Source organism: Ciona intestinalis, unplaced genomic scaffold (genome assembly GCF_000224145.3).
Source record: "Ciona intestinalis unplaced genomic scaffold, KH HT000145.2, whole genome shotgun sequence".
In the NCBI taxonomy this organism is placed as follows: Eukaryota; Metazoa; Chordata; class Ascidiacea; order Phlebobranchia; family Cionidae; genus Ciona; species Ciona intestinalis.
In genome coordinates, this window is record NW_004190467.2 from 1 (window position 1) to 7602 (window position 7602).

General features: G+C 39.5%; 3 protein-coding genes across 3 annotated transcripts; 1 reads left to right on the forward strand and 2 right to left on the reverse strand.

Moving 5' to 3' along the window:
• Positions 1 to 8: 8 nt before the first annotated feature.
• Positions 9 to 753, reverse strand: LOC113475191 (the record flags this gene model as incomplete). Its single annotated transcript, XM_026839046.1, has 2 exons — positions 456 to 753; positions 9 to 283 (listed from the first exon to the last, which is right to left on the reverse strand). Coding segments are annotated over exons 1-2 (459 nt in total), but the record flags the coding sequence as incomplete, so codon positions are not given.
• Positions 754 to 848: 95 nt separating this feature from the next.
• Positions 849 to 4398, reverse strand: LOC100178414. The gene is made up of 11 exons (XM_002123711.4): positions 4206 to 4398; positions 3997 to 4137; positions 3626 to 3690; positions 3405 to 3560; positions 3181 to 3253; positions 2933 to 3076; positions 2607 to 2711; positions 2360 to 2511; positions 1888 to 1983; positions 1249 to 1311; positions 849 to 1036 (listed from the first exon to the last, which is right to left on the reverse strand). The coding sequence occupies exons 1-11, from the start codon at positions 4261 to 4263 to the stop codon at positions 1004 to 1006; spliced, it is 1086 nt and encodes a 361-aa protein (XP_002123747.2). The 5' UTR covers positions 4264 to 4398; the 3' UTR covers positions 849 to 1003.
• A 627-nt stretch (positions 4399 to 5025) lies between these two features.
• On the forward strand, positions 5026 to 7055 carry LOC100176103. The gene is made up of 6 exons (XM_026839045.1): positions 5026 to 5117; positions 5387 to 5548; positions 5806 to 5926; positions 6040 to 6119; positions 6204 to 6314; positions 6644 to 7055. The coding sequence occupies exons 1-6, from the start codon at positions 5097 to 5099 to the stop codon at positions 6848 to 6850; spliced, it is 702 nt and encodes a 233-aa protein (XP_026694846.1). The 5' UTR covers positions 5026 to 5096; the 3' UTR covers positions 6851 to 7055.
• The last annotated feature ends 547 nt before the right edge of the window (positions 7056 to 7602 follow it).

Consider the following 7602-nt stretch of genomic DNA (forward strand, 5'->3'; position numbering starts at 1 on the left):
TCTGTTGCTGCTGGAGTTGTCGTGGCTTTGGTTTCGATCGCTTCGGTTACGTTAAGATGGTTCAGTTGGCTGGGGGTGGGGTGGGTTAATGTGTAGTTAATTGTTGTTGTTGGTACAGTTGGTGGCGCGATGATGTAAGCACTTGGCTCGACGAATAGAAAGTGGTCGTTTGCTCTGGTTGATTGACAGCCCAACAAACCATCACATTGTATGATGTAACAATTGGTAAAGTCGGTAAGTTGATGGGTGGGGTCGTGGTGGAACACAAACGTGTTGCATTTATCTGGGTATTCACAATATATAGTTAGTGGTCTCTGGTTCAATGGTTACTAGACCAGATGTTATGAGTTTGAGGCTCCTCACTGCCACCATAGGAGGTATGTATGCTTAGTTAGAATTATTGCAAGACACAAACCAAGTGGTTACTTAAATTATCAGCCATAAAAAAAACCTACCATCACCGCAACATCTGGCTTTACATTCGTTTGAATCGCTCGCCACAAAATCATCAACGACGATCAAACCATCTGAGTCGGTGTTAGCGCTGAATGCAAGCGATCTACCTTCCAATACAACGTACTCGCAACATGATGACAGTTGTATAGAGAATATTATCCAAAATATAAAGTTCGATGACATTCTTACTAACAACAACCAACTAACACTTGGCTTTATACTTGCCTACATGGTTTCAACTTAGCTACAAATTAATTGACTCACTTAACTACTGTTACTATATGTCTATTGTTTATATTTGTGTTGTAATAATGCTTTGTTATGATGTCACAGTAGGTTGGTTTTGAAGTAATTATGACGTCACTATTATAGTTATGAGATCACACAATTGATTTGAATATTTTATTTTACAGAAGCGACATGCTTGGCACCGATAAGTGTGGGATGCACAGGGGTAGGTAAACACAATGTGTGGGTGGGTAACAGTGAATGTGCAATAATAAATATAAAATAGCAAGAATTAGTGGTTGGTGCAGGGGGGGGGGGGTCAAAAGTATTTAGCTGCCGTGTCGTCGTTGTGCTGTGGGGAATATTGACAATTATTGATCTATATTATCTTCATATAAAACTAATTCACACGTAATATCTTTATATAAATCACATTACCACCACATGTTTCGCTTACTACAATATACATACCAGCAATATAATATATAAAACATATTTACATACACCCACTAATATGAAACTCATTCACACAAAATAAGATAAAACACCGTATGTTTCACTTACTTTATTATGATTAGATTCGAAGCCAATATTTACATAAGTTCCGTCTCCATCTGGTTGTGCTCGCTGTGGAAGGAACAGTTTCGCTTTAATGTGTACGGGGGGTATTTAATATTTATCCTCGCATGGCGGGCAACGACAGTCGTTTGTAACACGGATGTTCTGTTTCATACACCTCGTGCCCGCTTACAAGTTACCACGTATGTAACTTATTTATCCTCGCATGGCGGGGCAACGACAGTCGTTTGTAACACGGATGTTCTGTTTAATACACCTCGTGCCCGCTTACGAGTTACCACGTATGTAACTTATTCATCCTCACATGGCGGGGCAACGACAGTTGTTATAACACGGGTGTTCTGTTTCATACACCTCGTGCCCGCTTACGAGTTACCACGTATGTAACTTATTTATCCTCGCATAGCGGGGCAACGACAGTTGTTATAACACGGGTGTTCTGTTTCATACACCTCGTGCCTGCTTACAAGTTACCATGTATGTAACTTTGTGGGTGATTGTTTTTCTGTGTTGCTGACAATTTATACAAGCACTTGATTGACACCCAAGCACTTGATTGACACCCAAGCACTTGATTGACACCCACAAATAGTAGGAACCTAATGACAACCCATGTAAACCCACCGGGGTAGGAGTCGTATTCGAACCCTCCATCTCCAACCCACGATCGTACGGAACCCTCGCTCTCATCTGACCTGGTTGGAAGTCCGTGAATGGGTTCTATGATGTCATAATGTTAATATTGTGTCATAATGTTATTATGATGTCACAATGTTATTATGATGTCATCAGGTTATAATGATGTCATAATCATCATATTATTGGTAACAAATGAATATTTAAACCGTTGTTAAATATTTTAAGCGGATCGTTGTAAAACGTTGGAAACCCTTAATTTCATTCCCACTTGAACCCATTGTTACGAAACAATAGCTTTGTGTTGCGACTGTTTCACACAATGGGTTGTAACAATGGTGTTTGTGACATCACAATGTTTACACAGCCTTTCAATTGTTCAGTGGAAAGTTGGAAGTGAAATATATTTGGTGGAAACGAGGGTTGATTGTGACATCATGAATGATTATGACATCACCACCTTAAGGTCCACATCGCCCTCATGTGACGACACCCCGTTCTGCGTCACCGAACTTGCCCCGCCCTTCTTTGATTGACAGATGATTGTTGTGACGAGGATAATTATAAGGAATCCACAAACCGATGTCACCACGGTGAATATGAACAACCACGCTGTGGGGTAAAAGATGACGATTAAACATTTATCTTTTGGAACATTTATCAGCAAAACAAAAATCATTGAGATATTTTAACACACAACAACTCACGTTGCCCACAGTTGCTGCCATAAAACCCCCAGAAACACGAGCATGTTCCAACCTTGCATTTACCAAAGGGGTTGTTACATTCGCTGTCAGTGATACATGCGGCACCTGTCAGTAAAGTAGTTGAATTATTTCATGATGGAAAACATAAGCAACAAACTTGGGGTGCCAGGATAGCAATGGATGTTTGGATTATTTTTACAAATTTTCTACACTGTAATAATCAGTAAACATTACAACCAATAAGTTAGATTTGTTTCACAGGATTGTGTGTCTAACTATCCCTGCCTCCCCTGTATAGCTGCCCATGTACTTCACCACCAACTTACGCATGCATGATGTTGGGGTGTTGGGTTGATAACCTTGGTTACACGAGCACATCACAAACCCTTCCTCGCTTGTGTTGCAACTTGTTGATGTTTTGTCGCACATTGAACTGAACGAAGTGTTCCCGTTGCAGAGTATGGTGGGGTCTGGAACATGGGGTTAAATAACATAATATCACATAAGCATGACATATGGTTAACTAACACTACAGTGCTAAAATTTAATTAAACACAATAACTTGCACACCCACCCACGACAATCGGGCACGTAGCTGCAAGATTTACATCCGTTGTAGCAATGGTTGAATTCAATAAACTACAATTCTGCAACAAATATATAATTTAAGAAATAATTCATAACATCGGTTCGAACAGGCCTATGGTAGCGTAGATCATATTAATTGAAACAACAAAAAAAGGAAATTAGCAGCAAAATGACAGTCGTTAAAACACGCTACGAGTGAAAACCACTCACATATAAGTTGCTGAATTCCTGCTCGATATCCGTGTATGTATTTTGTTGATTCTTAAATATCAACTGATATGAAACTATTGTTGCCATGGTTTGTCTCTCAGCGTTGAAGACTAGCACCTCGATGAAGGCTGGGTAGGGTTGGAACATTGTGCGTATCTGCGAGGTATATTGTTATTTCTATGGTGTTAATTTATAATTATATTATTTCTATGGACACCTACCGTCGTGGTTGCCTCCAATTTTGAAACTTCTTCGTTGAAAACCATCTTACCCCCAAACCAGCGTACTGGATGAAATATTATTTATTAGATTTCCATGTTCGAATTGGTTCTATGTAACTTATTTATCCTCACATGGCGGGGCAACGACAGTCGTTATAACACGGGTGTTCTGTTTCATACACCTCGTGCCCACCTACAAGTTACCACGTACGTAACTTATTTATCCTCACATGGCGGGGCAACGACACTCATTATAACACGGGTGTTCTGTTTCATACACCTTGTGCCAGCTTACAAGTTACCACGTATGGAACTTTTAGGATGATTGTTTTTCTGTATGGTTAACAGCTTAAACATTAGCGTTAACTTACCAGTTGCGCACGCCGATACATTCTGTGCGTTGTTTATCCGATAATAGCCAGGGTTGCATTGGCATTCACAATCACATGACGACGTTGATATGACGTGACACCACTCAGATGTTGTGTTCAAACAATTTAAACAAGTTTGTGCTGAAAGTAAAAAAATCCGGTCACAAATGATGATTATGACATCATAAACAGCCATTTATATGTCATACCTGTACAAAAGGTCATACAAAGTTGAATGATCCACAAATAAACAACAACCATCATCATATATTAAATGTCTTGCATTGTAGACACCTGGAATGAACGAATAGGTTAACTCTATACAAGTGAGGACCTGGGTTTTACTGCAGAGTTGGCAGATCAACCTCAAACCACAAGCTTAACCCAACCTCCCCACACAATATACATGAAGACTGAATAATTTATTTCGTCCCCGGTTTTTAAAATGTTCTATTTATAACATTTGTTTACATGGTCACGCACCGTTGAACACGAACCAACACATTGAATTTATGGGAAATATTTGGGGAGCTCGAAGTTTGAGTTTCGTTTATGGTTGTAATGAGCAAAGAACTTAGTTCTAATCGTTTGCATTAAGCTCTATAGTAAACGTTGTTCTTGTTCTTATACTAAGTCTCGTTTGTAATAAAATCGCAACAATTGATATATATTCACATAGATTACAACCCGGAGAAGAACACCAATGGGTTTGAAATATAGTCACTTAAGAATAAGCGTAAATACTGTGGTATACCCTCGTTACATTTGGTGTATTAAATTTACCTCTTACACAAGAAATGACTCGGAACGATAAAATTATTGTAGCGCCACCTAGCTGTTGCCATTATTTAGTTTAAAAACATCAAGTGGCGCTAGAGATTTTCTATCATTAGATTTTCGGGGAGTACTTGTAACTTTGCGGTGGTTTGTTTTGAATAATATGAAAATATTTTAGGTATTTTCGACGGTGTTTGTGTTTGTGTATTGTAGTTAGTAAGATTGCAAATAATAAAACTCAACAGTTACTTGTTTGAAGGTATATAGAATATGGTAGTTGTTGGTGAATAGGTGTTTGGTTGGTTGGTGTTGGATGCTTAGAAATGGAATCCACAGTTAGCGTGGTAAGTGTGGTGTGTGGACATAATATGTTGGTTAAAATATTATAAGTATAGTTGCTCCAATGTAAAAAGTATTTGGTGCAATCAGCCAAAGTTGCCTAAATATTTGCAACCCACTGTGAGTTGCTTCTTATAAGGTTTAACAGCCACGTTTTTTAACCAAATGCTTTTTCATTTATTTTAAGCATGGCGTGTTTTAATGACTGTCGTTTTGCTCCTAATTAAATATGATGTTCGTTATTTTAATCGAGAGTAATATTGAACTTCAATAGACAATGTTGGATTTGTTGGTGAAGTACGGGGTGGTCAACGAAGATGACATCACCGATTCTGCTGAGAAAATCGTTTCTGTGACGTTATTGGCGCAACTTGTTGAAGTATTGGAAGGAAAGTTAAAAATGTTTTCGAAGACGCAAACGGATGAAATGAGCGAGGTGCGTGATGTGGCTTATGTGGGGGCATGGGGTCACATAGGTAGGGGGGTAGCAGGGTGGGTGTTTAGGTGTGGGGTTGGTGATGAGTGCAATCACTGTACTTACAATACTGGTTGTCAAACTAAGGGCTATTACACTGTGGTTCCTTGTATTGATTATCAAAGGCTGCGCGTCTCTGTCAGTTTATCTGACTCAAGTCCTCCAAATACTTTGCAACCAATAAGTTCAACAACAGCTACATTATGTTTGATTGACAGGTGCAAAAGTACGTGGAGCGTGTCCGTGTATTAAGCGACGAACGAGACAAACTAACAACTCAGTTCGACCTCGAGAACGAAAGATTACGAAACCAACTTAAAGATCTTATCGCTAAAAGTGGTTCGTATTATGATGTCATAAAGTGTTAATATTAGGGGTGACATAATATCTGTTATGTAGGAATGGTTTATAGTCTATGTTTGTATATTGAATATGTTATATATGTCTCTTAGAAATGGAGAAACACGAGATGGAAGATATGTGTTCACAAGAAGGGTTGGTGGAGTTGGTCGGAAGTTCGTTTAGTGAACAAGTAGGTTGTGATGTATGTGGTGTTGGGGTGTATTATTACATATGCCACATTTATATTATACTCATATGATACCCATTAATACAGATGGCGTATCTACTTGTCGTTCGTGCCACATTACTAGATAACGTGGATGCTCTGCATGATCAACTCGATAGTTCAACCAAACAACACGATCAACTTAAACAACAAATAGAGGTATTTGACTTGTTGGTGCCGTGGCTTGTTGATGCTGTGGCTTGTATGTGCCGTGACTTGTTGGTGCTGTGACTTGTTGGTGCCGTGGCTTGTTGATGCCATGGCTTGTTGGTACCGTGGCTTGTTGGTACCGTGGCTTGTTGGTGCTGGTTTTGTCACCAGAGTTCACAGGTTTAAGCCTCGACACTTCCCACTCTTGTTGGTGTCCTTGGGTAAGACACTTAATGGCAAACATAACACCTGCATTATAACAACAACCATGTATATACAAGTTGATACAATTATGTATGCAACAATGGTACAGGCTTGTAACTATGGTAACACCACAGGCGTTAACAAGTGAGGACAGCGAGTTACGAGGTCGAATGAACAACGCGATGTCCGAGATGGGGGGAATGGCTTCCAAGTTGACTGATGCTTTGCGTGAACGAGATCGATTGAAAGACGAGGTGGGTGTGGTGTGTGGGTGGGGGTGCGTGTGGTGTATATTTAACATGTTTGTGTATTGGCGCAACCAAGGTGTTTTAGTGGCGTAACATCCTCTTTTTAAGTTTTTAACTCTCATTAGTTATTTTATATTGAGCATTTCCCAAATATTCTGTGTGTGGATTGTAAGATTCACCGAAAAAAAACAAGTTTTTTTCCTTTTTTCTAGCAGTGCTGTAGTTGCCTATATATATTGTATGTTTTGTCTACCCCACCCCTTGTATAGTGTGTGTTGTATATAACCCCACCCTTGTATAGTGTGTGTTGTATATAACCCCACCCTTGTATAGTGTGTGTTGTATATAACCCCACCCCTTGTATAGTGTGTGTTGTATATAACCCCACCCTTGTATAGTGTGTGTTGTATATAACCCCACCCTTGTATAGTGTGTGTTGTATATAACCCCACCCCTTGTATAGTGTGTGTTGTATATAACCCCACCCTTGTATAGTGTGTGTTGTATATAACCCCACCCTTGTATAGTGTGTGTTGTATATAACCCCACCCCTTGTATAGTGTGTGTTGTATATAACCCCACCCTTGTATAGTGTGTGTTGTATATAACCCCACCCTTGTATAGTGTGTGTTGTATATAACCCCACCCCTTGTATAGTGTGTGTTGTATATAACCCCACCCTTGTATAGTGTGTGTTGTATATAACCCCACCCTTGTATAGTGTGTGTTGTATATAACCCCACCCCTTGTATAGTGTGTGTTGTATATAACCCCACCCTTGTATAGTGTGTGTTGTATATAACCCCACACCTGTATAGTGTGTGTTGTATATAACCCCACCCCAT

Excerpts from the sequence above, each read along its gene's own strand:
- LOC100176103 (XM_026839045.1), top strand. The coding sequence starts at position 5,097 with ATGGAATCCACAGTTAGCGTG. Across the intron at positions 5,927-6,039 it reads AGATCTTATCGCTAAAAGTG|AAATGGAGAAACACGAGATG; the intron begins GTTCGTATTATG and ends TATGTCTCTTAG. Across the intron at positions 6,120-6,203 it reads GAAGTTCGTTTAGTGAACAA|ATGGCGTATCTACTTGTCGT; the intron begins GTAGGTTGTGAT and ends CCATTAATACAG.
- LOC100178414 (XM_002123711.4), bottom strand. The coding sequence starts at position 4,263 with ATGATGATGGTTGTTGTTTATTTGTGGATCATTCAACTTTGTATGACC. Across the intron at positions 1,312-1,887 it reads CGAATACGACTCCTACCCCG|CGAGCACAACCAGATGGAGA; the intron begins GTGGGTTTACAT and ends TTCCTTCCACAG. Across the intron at positions 1,037-1,248 it reads TCGAATCTAATCATAATAAA|CACAACGACGACACGGCAGC; the intron begins GTAAGTGAAACA and ends TATTCCCCACAG.